The sequence below is a fragment of the Ochotona curzoniae genome, unplaced genomic scaffold (assembly GCF_017591425.1).
Source record: "Ochotona curzoniae isolate NIBS_2020 unplaced genomic scaffold, NIBS_Ocur_1.0 scaffold_3223, whole genome shotgun sequence".
Classification (NCBI taxonomy): Eukaryota; Metazoa; Chordata; class Mammalia; order Lagomorpha; family Ochotonidae; genus Ochotona; species Ochotona curzoniae.
The window spans coordinates 12,591,285-12,605,512 of record NW_024467108.1 but is presented as its reverse complement, the minus strand read 5'-3'; the positions used below and the strand labels follow the sequence as shown (position 1 = coordinate 12,605,512).

The 14,228-nt window shown below is 35.7% G+C and overlaps 1 protein-coding gene across 4 annotated transcripts in view; it reads left to right on the top strand.

Moving 5' to 3' along the window:
• The window catches only part of DLG2 (discs large MAGUK scaffold protein 2), a 1,763,217-nt gene that overhangs the window by 475,782 nt on the left and 1,273,207 nt on the right, over positions 1-14,228 (top strand). The window contains exon 1 of one of the 4 annotated variants that reach the window (XM_040964339.1): positions 390-734. The exons of 1 other annotated variant lie outside the window; for it this stretch is intronic. In XM_040964339.1, the coding sequence (XP_040820273.1) occupies positions 693-734 (42 nt within the window). In that variant the 5' untranslated portion in view covers positions 390-692. Of the gene's footprint in view, positions 1-389; positions 735-14,228 lie in introns of those variants that run through there. 2 more of the 4 variants (XM_040964335.1, XM_040964336.1) reach the window with 2 other exon arrangements.

The following is a 14,228-nucleotide window of genomic DNA, read 5'->3' as shown; positions in this document are numbered from 1 at the left end:
TTCCCAGCCCTGTAACTGTAGATCATCCCAGGGGAACCTACCTAACACTTTAGGGGACAGGGGGAGACCGTGATGCTCTGGTCGTGATCCTGTTCCACACTGAGAAGCAGAATGAGACATGTTTGCAGTGATTTGTAGTATTTGCCAAACAGGGTGCTGCATCAGAACAGCTTGGAATCTAGTGCAGAGCTCATATGAAATCTCCGAGGGGAAAGGGTTTCCTCTTCATTTACAGTCTGCCCGATGCAATCTCATTGTAAAGTATCTAATAGGATAACACCAGGGTTCTCCAGAAATATAAGTAACTCATTGGTTAAATTTCAATTCTTCACCTTTCCACCCCCCTCCTCCTGGGTGAGCTCATTCCCCCCTCCCTTTTTTTTTTTTTAAATCCTGTGATTTAAAATGCTAGAAGGAAAAGCAACTGAGGTCTTAACTTTCAGATGCTGAATTCTCAGCTAATTGAAATTACTGGGCACAATGCTATATATAGCCAATGAAGAGATTTTGAGCTCTCACTCAGTGCCTTCAAAAAATGTCGTTTTGTAGTCAGAGAAAACAGAGATCAATGCATTTTCAAACTGACAGAGGGAACGGATGCTCCTTAGTAGCACATGCCCAGGATCGTGTGTGTGGGGCTTGCGCTGTGCTGAGAAGCTGAATACCGGTCCATATGCTCCTTATTTACTGCAATGTTCTTTGCATGTTACTGTGCACTCCGGACTAACGTGAAGGTAAGAGGAGGCGAGACGGTAACTGGGCACAACGTACATGTTAAACTAGCTGCAGAAAATGTCTACCTTATGTAGCTCCAGGACTTTTCGATTGCTGGTTGAACAGGCAGATTATTACAGGTGGTTGCAAAGGCTTTGTTTTATTGTTGCCGTGCAGCCTCGCTGGGGGAGCATGTTGGAACGCTGCTGTGAAGTGACCTTCAGGTTTAACTGTTTGTAATTCAGGTTCATGCTTACTCTTGTGGGGTTAAGAGGGGGGAGGAAAAGATGAAAATTGTTTAGATAGGCCAGAACCAAGAAACCAGAGGAAGTAAAAGGCTGTAAAGCATGCTTTAAATAAGGATTTAAGCTTTCTTTTTAAAAGTGCTGTGAGCTGCCTGTGTTCATGCAGCGTAATTGTTTTAGAGCCAGGGATTTAAATCTAGTGGCTGTAATTGCATTAGAATATGATCTGTGGGACATCTGACTATCCTGTTCACATAAAAAATGATAATCATTGTGATTTGATCGTATTGATCACACAGATCCCCAGCTCTGGGTGGGCTGGTTGTTTTGGTTGCCCTGGTGCTGTCACGCCACTGATATTCACTTGCTGTGGCTAATGAGCCTCTGAAGTTGAGTCTAAGTTTGGAAGATTTACCCCTTGTCAGGAAGGAGGGCTTTGTTATTGGAAAGGCTTTCTGACACAATGTTCATTCAGCTCTGGGACAGACAAACCAACAGTGGAATTCCAGTTGTGTAATCTGAGGGAATTACATTCTCAGTTAACATTGGGAGCTTGTATTTATTGAAAAAAAAGTCTAAAAAGAAAGAGACTGCCTTTGAGGAAAAGAAATTAAGAAGGAATCAACTTCATACCTAATAGGAATTAAAAAAAAAAAAAAAGCCAAGTCAATGTGAAGTGTTTCCCACCTTTATTTCACTGGGTGAATGTTTCAATGTATCTGGGTACTTGAGTATTATTTTCTGTGCTTTTAAGTTTTATTGAAGTTCACTCTTTTATAAGTCTTTTTGCTTTCTATTCAAATTTCAAACAGGTAGCATTTATGTTTTGATGACCACGTCTTTTACAACTGCAGCCTGGAAGGATTCTGTGAATCGTTGTGCGGGTTTTGTGGAATCTCTCTTTTCTAAAGCACTTTTAAAATTGGCTTAAGTTGTCAGTTTTCTTCCATGCACATCATATAGCAAATAAAATGAAAAAAAAAAACCATAGAATGAGCCCAAATATCAACCTGTATCTCTCTATCACCATTTTCTGTTCCAAGTTACAAGTATGGCATATATTGTTTTACAAGTTCACTGATTTGCAAATTATCCCACGGTCATCTTTTTGAAAGAGAAGGGGGTCTTGCTTCAGAGGACACATCTCAGAGAACTTAGATAGCTATTTGGATTAAAAGATATTTTACTGTTAAGTTTAAAATGTACAGGTAAATGTTAAGTACAAAGTTTCTTCAATATGGGCTTTGGGAAATGACTTTTTACTGTTAACCACTAGCTGTTGTCTCTGTGGATTTAGCTTTAAATATTTCTGCCATAAACCCATAAGTAAAGAGATGAAAAGCTTTTCAATGAAAGCATTTTTAGTACATTCAGATTACTTTTGCGTAATGGATTCTTATGTTTTATCTAATCTGTCTTGAGATATAGGCACTTTTAATAGTTCCATAGGAGACCATATGCATTGCTTCATAGAACAAATATGATATGGCTTTGAGTCTATTCATTTCCATCTTAAAAAAGGTTGTATACTTTCAATAACGATATCTTATACTTTCTTGAATCATTTATAACTTTGTTTTAGTATTATCTTTTCATTTTGAAATAGCAAGGCTTGGAAGAGACTTTGCAGTTTATTTGTGGTCTGATATTTCATAAAGTTGGGTCAGCAGTGTTTCAGCTGATATCTTTATTACTTTATTCTAACTTAATTTTCTATTCTTAAAGTGTTTTATTTCTCTTGTGTCCAAAGCTCTTTACTTGCTTGATTCTGATAACTTCTCTAATAGTGTAAGATTCTCACGCTTGCCATGATTCAACATGATATTGTTAACAGTGATCCAAAGCATTATAATGGTGAAAATTCAAATGACAGATACATCTATTTTTTCCCACAAAGAATAGACTACTGTCACAGTCATTTAATTAAGAATGATGGCTTTCTGATTGAACCGTTATAAAATAGCAAAATCAAAAGAATTTTTGATAATTGTATGTTTCAATATTTTGTATATTTTTATTTAATAGTCAATACTTTGCCTGGGCACACATATGTCTATTTATAGATACCAGAGAGTGACTCAGGGCTCCTTATTCATTCATTCATGTATAACAAGTTTTTTGAATTACAACCATGATTTATCCTCTGTGCTAGAATCTCAGATACTATGAATAGGAAGTATTCTGTGCTTTCAAGAAGCTTCCAGTCTAGGAAAATACACATACATATAAATAAATTAATGGTTTCAGATATTACAGAGCCCTTAATAGATATCTGTGTGGGACATTGTAGGAATCAAAAGAATAAACAAAAACAAAGACTGATTTTGCCTAGACAAGTTGAGAAAGGTTTCCCTATGAAGTTGTATCTGCATTGAACCTTGACAGCTAATGGGTGTTTGCAATGCAGCCTGGAATGAGAAAGGCATGCAGAGTAGAGGGAATAACAAAAGCATCTAGCTCAGAACCAGATCTCTTTGAAGAGCTGCAAATAGGTTAGAATGAATGGAACATGGCTGAACAGTGAAGTAACAGGGTAAAGCATAAATAAATGAGAGCCAATTCCAAAGCTATGAGAATTGACAGAGCAATTGTGTTATTTTACCATCTGTCTTCTAGGGGAGCTTTCTACAAAAGGGGAAAAAATGAAGAGTTTTAATCAAAGGGCATTATTGATATTCTCTGTCTTCTTATTACCCTTGGATTGTTGCAGTGTCATAAAAATTCAAACTATATTGGTTTCAATTTTTAGTTTGACTTTTTATAAAACATGATTAGAACAATAGAATTTGAATGTACTCACCCAAAAGAAAGTGATCATTATGTAGATGGGTAATCCCACTTATATTCAAAGTTGCCAGTATTGAATAAGACCTCCTTCTTTGCTGATAAAACATAGTAAGTTTGTTACATTATTTGCCTATAGCTTTTATCTAAGTTATGATGTTTATGATACTTATTAAGTAATGTTATACCCAACATCTCGTTGTTTTTGCACTTTCATTGTTACTTAAAACAGGGTCACATACTTACAAACAAGCCCATTATCCATGACATGTGGATAATAAGTGCTAGGTCCACAAAATAGTAAGAAAACTTTGTGTGCTTAAAGGGCTAGAGAGCCCAACAACAGAATGAGGGAAAGCTTAGGAATGGCTCTTAGCAAGTAACTTCCCCAGTGTGTCAGAAGCAAACCTAGGGTAGACTCAGATCCTCTTTTCCTTGGCTTGTTTTCTTGCAATTAGTCTTGCTGGCTTCTCTTATTAGTTCAAGAATTCTACTCCCTCACTTGTTTTTGAAATTCTTTGGAGATAAATGCAAGAACATTTTTAAAAAAAGAACGTAACAATGGCTTTATACAAGGGTTTTTGGGATTCCAAATGAACTGCCTTTTTTGTATTTTTCATTTGTTGAATAGTTTGTGAAAAATCCTTTTCATCTGTTAAGTAGGAATAATAATAGTTCTTAGCTATTGTGAGAATTTTTTGACATAAAGCTTCTAAACAGTATAAAAATATCTTAGATTATAGTAATAACTCACTCTAACTCAAAATCCATAAAGTAGCAAAAGGAATCCAAGTTGCCTTCCATAACAATCAGGTTACAAAATTCTGAGTATTGCCTCCAATGAAAAATATATATAATTAATGAGAAGCACGTTTAGTTTCTTTCCCTCAACCACTGACACTTTCAATCATGTATTACTATTCACTGACAGTAAAGCTCCATACAAACTTGCAACTTAGGGTTTTGTTTTGTTTTTGTTTTGTTTTGCTTACCATGCTTTTATCAACAGTACATGCCAAGTACATAGTAGAAGTTCAATAATTAGTTATTAAATGTTTTAACTGAGTCCCAAATTTCTCTTTTTTTATGCATGTAGCTTCTCCCAAGATTCTTTAGTCATCATAATGCCTATGAAACTGCTTTAAATGAGAGAAGGTAAAAATCAGAGAGTTTAGAAGTCATGTAGGCTTGGGTTTGAAATTGAGAGGGGATCACAAACTGCTTACAGCTCAGCCATGTGCTCTTTTGGATTTACACAGCTAGATTATAGTACTACATTGGAGGGAATCAATAATTCACACTAAAACAATTTATTGAATGCTTGAACATTGTAGACTACAAACATTCATCATACTTATTTCCACAGGGTTTATTCAGTTAAATCACTGTTTTCCAAACATCACAACCTTTTTGGCTATTAAATCTTTGCTAGATTTATTCCTTGCACTGAGAATCTTTTTTTTTTTTACGTGGCCTTTCTTCTATAAATTTTATCTGTCCTTTAAGATCTAACGTAACTTTGGGATTTTATTTTTGTTATTAGATTGTGTTTATACTCATTGAACTTGAGGTCTTTCTACTATTTACTTGCTAAATAATATGATTAGTGGATAATTAAGCCTATGAATATATAATAGATTAAAATTAAGTCTTTGCAACAATCGATGGAAAGTGAGAGATAGGAAAGAGGGGGATAGAGGGAGAGTAAGAAGGTGAAGGGAGTGTCATCTTGGAATTGTACCTATTGAAGGCACACAATCTGTTCTCTTTATATCAATAAAAGACTTTAAAAAGTCATAGTATGGGATGCCTCTCTTCAAAGTAGTGGAATGTAGTACACTAATTCCTTTGCTTTCTCTGATTTAGTAAGTAAAACTTTTTCATGCGTCAAAGCAAAAATGATATTGTCATATATCATTACTTGCATTACTAATTGATAAAAGTAGTTAATTTTGCTTATGATTGAGTATTTCCCTACTCCCAACTGTATTTTAAACATTTTGATTATAAAAATTATACACATGCACACACACAACTTATTTAAAAGATTGAATTATACACACACTGTTGGGGGGGGAGAGAAAGAAACAAGAGAAACAAGAGACAGAAGGGACCCAAGCATTTGTACCATCCTCTGCCGCTTTCCCAGGTGTGTTTTCAGGGATCTGGATCAGAAGTAGAGCAGTCAGGACTTAAACAGGCACCTATATGAGATATTGGTATTGCAAATGGCAGTTTAACACATTACAACACAGTGCTGCCCCTACATTGTTTCTTCTTTATTGTTAGGAGCTTAAACAAATCAACAATTGAATAATAGAAAACTTTCAGGAACTGTCTGTTTATGGTACTGACACCTACTCTTTGCTGGTTCCTATGGTACATCCCACATATTGATGCTTTGAATAAACATGTAGTTTGTTGTAGGCAGGTCTTGGGATCATGAATCAGAATGTGTGGACAGTTTGTGTAACCACCTATGGCTCATCAGTATAAGTCTGTTGCTCATGACAAAGCAATGGTGGTCCCCTCTGGGTTCCAATTGAGTAATCATTTATTTCAGGGTGCAAATAATGTATTAATCTCTAACTGGACCCCCTGCATTATGGCCTCTAATGTTTATCCAATAGATCTATTTAATTGGTTTATAAGACCCAAATCTATTGAATATATACAATGGCAAATGTGTTATATGATATAAAATCACTATTCCTTTTCTCTGCTTCTTTGTAATCATGGATAAAATGAGGCATTTTAATGTATTGTACATTTATTCACCAGGTACTTATTAAGCAACTCTTCAGTTAAAGCACTGAACTAGATATTATAAATAAAAGGCGCAATGAAACAAACAATAATCTTTGCCCACATAGAGTTTGTATTTTAGTTAATTTGGTAAACAACAAACTATGCAGTTAAATATGTCATAGTCTCTATAATGATAAGTACAAGAAGAAAATTGGAAGTGCTTATTGGAGGAGAGATTAGTTACTGACTTGAGAAATTAATGGAGCTCTCACTAGGAAGATGGCTTTTTTTTCTACGTATTTACAAGGTGGTGATGTTAATAACTGTGTAGAGAAAGGTAAGAGAAAGTATATGTGCAAAATCCCTAAAACAGGCCCTCCCTGGTCTGTTCATGAGTGTCTAAAGTAACCATTGTGACTAGAAAGAGGAAGATCAAGAAAATGTTCAAGTGAGCATTTCATGTAGGGCATTGTAGATTATGCTTCTCTGGTGAGACAAGAAGTCAGAGGGGTATTGAATGTAAGAGCCATGCAATTTGGCCAGTGTTTAAACAAAATCAACCAGGTGCTATTTTAAAAAAGAGAAGTTAGGGTTCAAAGACAATTCCAGGGTGAATAGTTTGAAGTTCTTGGAATAATCCAGGGGTCAAGTTGACACCACTGGGATTGGAGAAAAGTTATCCAAGTCTGTATATGATTATAGTTTTTCCTGCCCAAATACTGAGTTCTCTTCATATGTAGGGTTCTGGTTCTTAGCTTTTCTGTATTAGCTAGAAAAAAAAAATGCTTTACTATATGATTATCATGGAAGTGCTACTGGTATAAAATCTTCTGAGTTTATTTTTAAAATTTTTTAGCTATGTAGAAATGGGGAGAGACAGAGAGGAAAATCCTCTGTCTGATGATTCACTCCCCAAGTGACCACAATGGCCAGAGCTGCTCCCACCTGAAGCCAGGAACCAGGAGTGCTTCTGGGTCTCCCACACAGGTGCAGGGTCCCAAGACTTTGGGCCATCCTTGACTGCTTTCCCAGGCCACAAGCAGGGACCTGAATGGGAAGTGGGGCTTCCAGGATTAAAACTGGTACCCAAGTAGGATCCCAGCACATTCAAGGTGAGGACTTTAGCCACTAGGCCACCATGCAGGGCCCCTTTTCTGAGTATTTTTAAAACTTACTTATTTGAAAGGCAAAGTTACAGAAAGCAACACACACACGTACACACACACACACACACACACACACACACACACACACACACACACACACATCATTTACCTGCTGGTTTGCTGCCCAAATGGCCAGTGCCATGACAGATTGAAGCTAGGAACCAGGAGCTCCATCTGAGTCTCTCACTTGGGTAGCAGAAGCCCAAGCTCTTAAACCATCTTTCACCATTTTCCCAGGTACATTAGCAAGGAGCTGAATCAGAAGTAAAACCACTAGAGCACGAATCAGTTAAACCTTAATGCACTATGCCACCATTTAGATCCCTTCTCTGCGCATTTTTAAGAGGTAAATTGCACAAGATTTGAATCATTGATGTACATCCATAATCCGTTTTCTTTTTGTTCTTAGAGCTCTTCATATTTGGCAGCTATTGTCCTAGTTTTTAAGTAAATCTACAACAAGCTACTGTGGACACAACTGTGCTTACTTGTATTTGGATCTCACATTGTCCGGCACATGGCAAGTGGTTATTAAATGTTTGTTAAGTAAATGAATCAATCAAGGAATATTAGCCACTCAAGAGCTAGATATAATTTATATAGTATCTCTTCGCACTGGACATGGTATTAACAAATAAGAACAAATACATAACAAGAAAATTTGATTCTTAATTCAAAAACATTTTTACAAATTGAAAATTAATTCATCTGTTTGGCAGTATTGCTTCAAAAAAAGCACAGTGAGGATCGGGAACTAGCCATAAGTAATTATTATCATAAGGCAAGTTTGAGAAATAGTAATGGCAAATGTTTGGAACTAAAACAGTGAGACTGCCAGTTTGTTGAGAAACTTGTGTGTGTTCACAGACTTTGAGTAACACAGAGATCCAAAGGTTTTTTTCCCCCCAAATTTTCGATTGGAACACCAAGGAAGGAATACATTTAAAACTGCCACTTAGCATATGTTTCAAAAAGAACACTTACCATTAACAAAAGTTAGATATCCTTATATTTTCTATTTTTTTAACTTTTAAAAATATTTTGTAATGTTAGTCAAGATAAACCAAACAAGAGGTATACATGTGGTAGAATAAATAAGATAGTCTCTGACACCGAATCCCATTGTTGAGTTCTAGTTTAAGTCCTGACTGTACCACTTCCAGTCTAGCTCCCTTTCAATACACTGGAGAAACAATGAACAATGGCCCAAATACACGAGTTCCTGCTAACTGCGAGGGAGATACAAATGAGGTTTCTATTCCTAATTTCAACCTGGTCCAATGCTAGCTGTTTCATCATTTGAGTATTGGAGCAATGGCTTGTGCTTACTTGTCCACTCACACCTGTTTCTCTCTCTCTCTCGCCCCTCTCTGCTTTTCAACTAAAACAAATAAATCTTTCTTATTTTTTTTGACAAAATATTAAATGTACTATATTCAAGGATATGCAAGTATAATTCATATTGACAATTTAAAATGCATTTCTTCATATACCTTTCCTAATAAGTTTGAAAGAATACAAACTAGGTCATAACTTACAATTTGGAAACCTCTATAACATGTTCTCTGCATTAAGAAACATATAACCTCAATTAGGAATATGCAAATGAAAGCATGATGAATTACAGCAGTCATCCAACACTAAGCAGGAAATGTGTTTAAGTTCTGAACTGCACTCAGAGTAACTGACCATATAGCCTGGTTCATTTACTGATTAGCATATTCATTTGGAATTTCATGGTTCAGTCCTTACTTCTCTGACTCTAGCCCTTGAGATTCATGGTCTCAGCTATGTACAGAGCTTGCTTAATGGCAATCCATAGTGTTTGTTGAGTATTCATGATGTGCCAAACACCAAGCATATAATCCATTCACCTTCAAAATAACTCTAAAATAAGTCTGTGCAATTAGAGCCATCTTTACATGGGAAGGAATTGAGCCATAGGTTTCAGTATGCTTTCCAGGCCCTCATAACAAGTAACTGACAATAGTGGGAAAATATCAAACACAGGCAGCAGTACTCAGGATAGGCTAGTACTTGAAAGGATTCCTACTTTTGACCTGTGTCCTAGTGCATGGTGCCCTGGCCTGTGACTCTCTTGTATAAAAGGTGGCTTTCTTTGTAACACTTTAGTTTCTATAACTTCAGTGGTCTTTCCTTTGGCTTATTAGGTTTACCATATGAACAAATCTCTATTTCCCTGATTTGGCTTTATCATTATTTCTTGTGTTAGCAGAACTCATAATAATCCTCATGGGTGCGATAAAATTTATCCTTCTCTGCATCTGGAGGCATGGGAAGGAGTGTTTACATCAAATATATTTTGTAATTGAAGCACAAGCTCTCTGTGAAAGAAACCTATTTGCTTAACTCTATTGTTATTTTCATAAGCATGGTATATATATGATACAGCCCATCAGAATAAATTGATTACACTGCAGCTTGGAGGACCTGACTCTTGAAAATTAAACAGGGAAAGATGAACAGTATAACAAAAAGACATTTGTCTGTAGCAAGGTCTGACCCAGACTATTTCCCAAGTTTAAGCTGAATCTTGTCTTTTTTGGTACGCAATAATACTTCCAAAACAGGCAGACATTGAAGGAAGCTGAAGAAATCTCCTTTGAAATGAAAAGTGAATTGCAGGAGACATGTTTTAAATTTTTTTAATGTATATACCTATGTTTATATATTTTTAGAAAATATTGATAAATATGCTTATTGGTGTTAGAGTACTAGGTTTATTTTTTTAAGGGTACCTAAATAGAGGAAATTGAGGCAACAGGAAATACACAAGTCTGGAACAGAAACCAGAAGGCAGGTTTCTGAAGCAGCTTTCTGAGTTTTGAAGTATTTAGAAGAACCCTTTGCATTTCTGCTAGATATTTAGTTTGTTAATTTATAAGTTATACTCTTTCACACTCATTAGGAAAAATGTAGACTGGTTTTAAGGTTATAAAAGTAATGTAAGTTGGTTGTAGAACCTTTATAACCTATAGAAATTAGTGGAATTTTATACTTCTTCCAAACCTTGATAATTGTTTATATAAATGCAGCAATCTTTTAACTTTCCCTATAAATGTATGTATATATATTTATATATATATATATCTGGTTAAAGTATCATTTTTTAACTTTTGTTTTTTGTTCATAAGACCATTCTCATGTTGTTAGTAAGTATTTGTAGGCGTCTTTTTAAGTGGCTGTATTATAGGGTAACATTTTCTTCTTCTTTTTGAAAACTAAATAGATACAGGAAGGAAGGGACTAAAAGCATTGTTTTCCTCAGACCATTACTTTTCAGCAGAGGATAGAAAGCTTTCAAGTGTAACCTTGGAATATCTTTGAAATGACATGCAGTTGGGAAAAAATATATAAAGAAAGTCTGAATTTCAAAAGGATTATTATCAGTCTAAGTGGAAAAAATATACCTTCAATTCAACTGTGTTTCTCTGTCTAGTTCCACAACATTATCTCTATAACCACTGCAGGAAAGTAAAAGATTTTAAAATAAAAAAGGAATTCTTCTAAATAAAAACCAGTCAGATAAATTATTATCACTATTCTAGAAATTATGGTGACATTGTAAAAATATTTTTTCCAACTTTTATAGAAACCTGATCAACCCATAGATCTGTAGAATCTGCTCTTCAGTGATTCCTTCTGTCTCATTTCATTCTGCCTTACCTTTCATCAGTAGAACCTCTTTTCTCTTACTGTATTGCCAGAAGAACATTCTGATGCCCTCTCCTATTCTCTCCCTGTTTATCCTTCCCCATGGTAGCAACTTGCTTACTTTCTTAAACCAGCTTGTCTTCTATTTCTTCAATTCTAGTACTTCTCACTGCTGTGAAAATGCTGTGTCCTCAGGGACAGTTTTAGTCACATTTCATTACCTACTGAAAGTCTTCTGCCACCTCCGTGTACCATAAACAGTAAGAATCTATTCCAGACAGGCTCTTCGTCCACTACTATTGCCATAGAGAAGATGTAGGAAAATGGGGTATTTAGGAGAAAGCCTGTCATATCCATTTCCAAAGTAGTTTTGTGTAATACGTCTTACTAAATAAATTAGTTTCTGTGGTGCATAATGTCTTCAGAGTATAATTGAGATGGTACTGGTAAATATCTACCCTGTAGTATGAGCTTGGCTTTAGACACACAATGTTGCAGGTTAGGCAGGGTCTAGTCATAAGATATTAAAATATTAACTTTGGTGATCAGTGTGGAGTAGCTTATCTTGCTGAAAATTACCTTATGCTATAATTTACATATCAGTAACGTAGATAGAATCCAACACTTTTGTACAGGTTTGGGATAGTAGCTATAAACTAATGCTTAGTAATGCTATAAGTTGAGGAAGTGAGAAGAAATCACTTTCTGTGGTGATTGTTGTACATTTCTCAGCTGTTGTCTCTCCGCAGTAGACAAATTAGTTAGTTAAACGTGAAACCAAAACTGTTCGAGAAATCAATCACAAAATTTCCATGATTATGTCTTTGGTAAAAAGAGGGCCCCTAATCTTGGAAATATTAATTATGGAATTTTGGAGGCAATAGAATTTTTTTAATGGGGCTGGCTTTGTGACACAGTAGATTAAGTGCACACCTGTGATCTATATCCCATAAGAGTACTGGTTTGAGACCTGTTTGCTAACCAGCTCCTTGATAATATGACTGGGAAAGAAGTACAAGATGGCTAAAACCTCCGGTCCCTGCTACCCATGTGGAAGGCCCAGATGAAACGACAGCTTCTTGGCTGTGGTCTAGCATAGTCCCAGCCATTGTAGCCATTGGAAGAGTGAACCATCAGTTACAGGATCTTTCTGTTTACATTATATCTCTATTTTCTGTATCTGTAACTTTACCTTTCAAATAAGTGAATAAATCTTTAAAACATAGCAAGTGTATACTTTGGTGATGTATGAGTTTGTTGTTTTAAAGATAATTTTTCGGGCCCGGCGCGGTGGCGCAAGTGGTCAAAGGTCCTCGCCTTGCACGCCCAGGATCCCATATGGGCGCCGGTTCTAATCCCGGCAGCCCCGCTTCCCTTCCAGCTCCCTGCCTGTGGCCTGCGAAAGCAGCAGAGGACGGCCCAAAGCTTTGGGACCCTGCACCCGCGTGGGAGACCCAGAAGAGGCTCCTGGCTTTGGATCGGCATAGTATCGGCCATTGCGCTCACTTGGGGAGTGAATCATCGGACGGAAGATCTTCCTCTCTGTCTCTCCTCTCTGTATATCCGCCTTTCCAATAAAAAAAAAAAGAATAAACAATAAATCTTTAAAAAAAAAGATAATTTTTCCAGTTTAGAATTTAACAGATTAGTTTTAGAATTTTAAGAAATTGGTTTTTAATTTATTATATTAAGAAAAATACATGATGAATTTTACCTATTGTAAGTTGTATTTGGACACATAAGAAAGCTTAAAGTTTATAATTGTAAGATTTCTTTAAATACTTTGGAAGGTTTTTTATTCAGATAAAATTACTATATTAACTTCAGAAATAAAGTTTCAAATATTTAATTAAGTTATAAAAATTCCCTTAATGATTATTGTAAAAATCTTGCTAAAATTTCAAGTAGATCTGTGTGAATTCTGGAAAACTGTAAAAATGTTAGTTGTTCTTTTTCCTCCTTCTTGTTTTTGTTTATTCTATTAATCTAGCACAGCAAAGTATCTACCTTTCCTATCATTTATCTGGTAACTATTTGGTCTGTTGAAACCTTGACAATTAATTTCTTCTCTAAGATGGAACATTTTTGTTTTCTATTTCTTGTTATATTGTGTTTTCAGTATAGCATTTGTCCATCCTCTATATATGTTTATATATGTTTGCTTTTTTTTAAATGTAACTAATGTATGGTTTTGAAAGTGAAAATTAAAGAGAGAAAGAGTGAAGAGAGAAGGCAAGTGCATCCCAGATTTGGTATCTAGATGCCTTCAAGTGTGCCGGGCTGGGATTGAGACTGTGAGTCACGGATTCATTTTAGGTCTCCCACTAGGTGTCTTGGATCGGATTGTTTGAGACATCACTACTGCTCATAGGCCTGAATTAGTAGAAGCTAGAACAGGAGCTGGGTATTGAGTCTAAGCACTTGTATGTGGGATGTAGGTATCTTAATAAGCATCTTCACTAGACCAAAGCCCTGTCACCGTGTTTGTTTTCTTTACTAGAATGTGAATTCTGAACATTTTTCACTTCACTTTTTTAAAGTGAATATTAATTGGGTCTTATTTATGTACTAAAGACTATAGTCTGTATAAGGACTAGAATCATTAGTAAGAAATTATATATGTGTCTTAATAAGAAGTGGTACAGGTAAAGCATAATGAAATAAAATGCTTTTTCTCATGAAAATTCCATAGCAAAACTTTAGAAAAGCAATTGGTTAGTTCAGGGGAAGGATAAGATGTTAAACTGCATTATAGAAGAATTGAGGCTTCATCAATATAGAGAAAAGATCTGGCTTAGACATGAAACATTGTTTTAGTTCAAATAAAGGAGTGAGAAGATGGTTTTGCAGAATGATTACAGCAGTAGAGGCTAGGGAAGGGCAGTAGCTGGTTAGA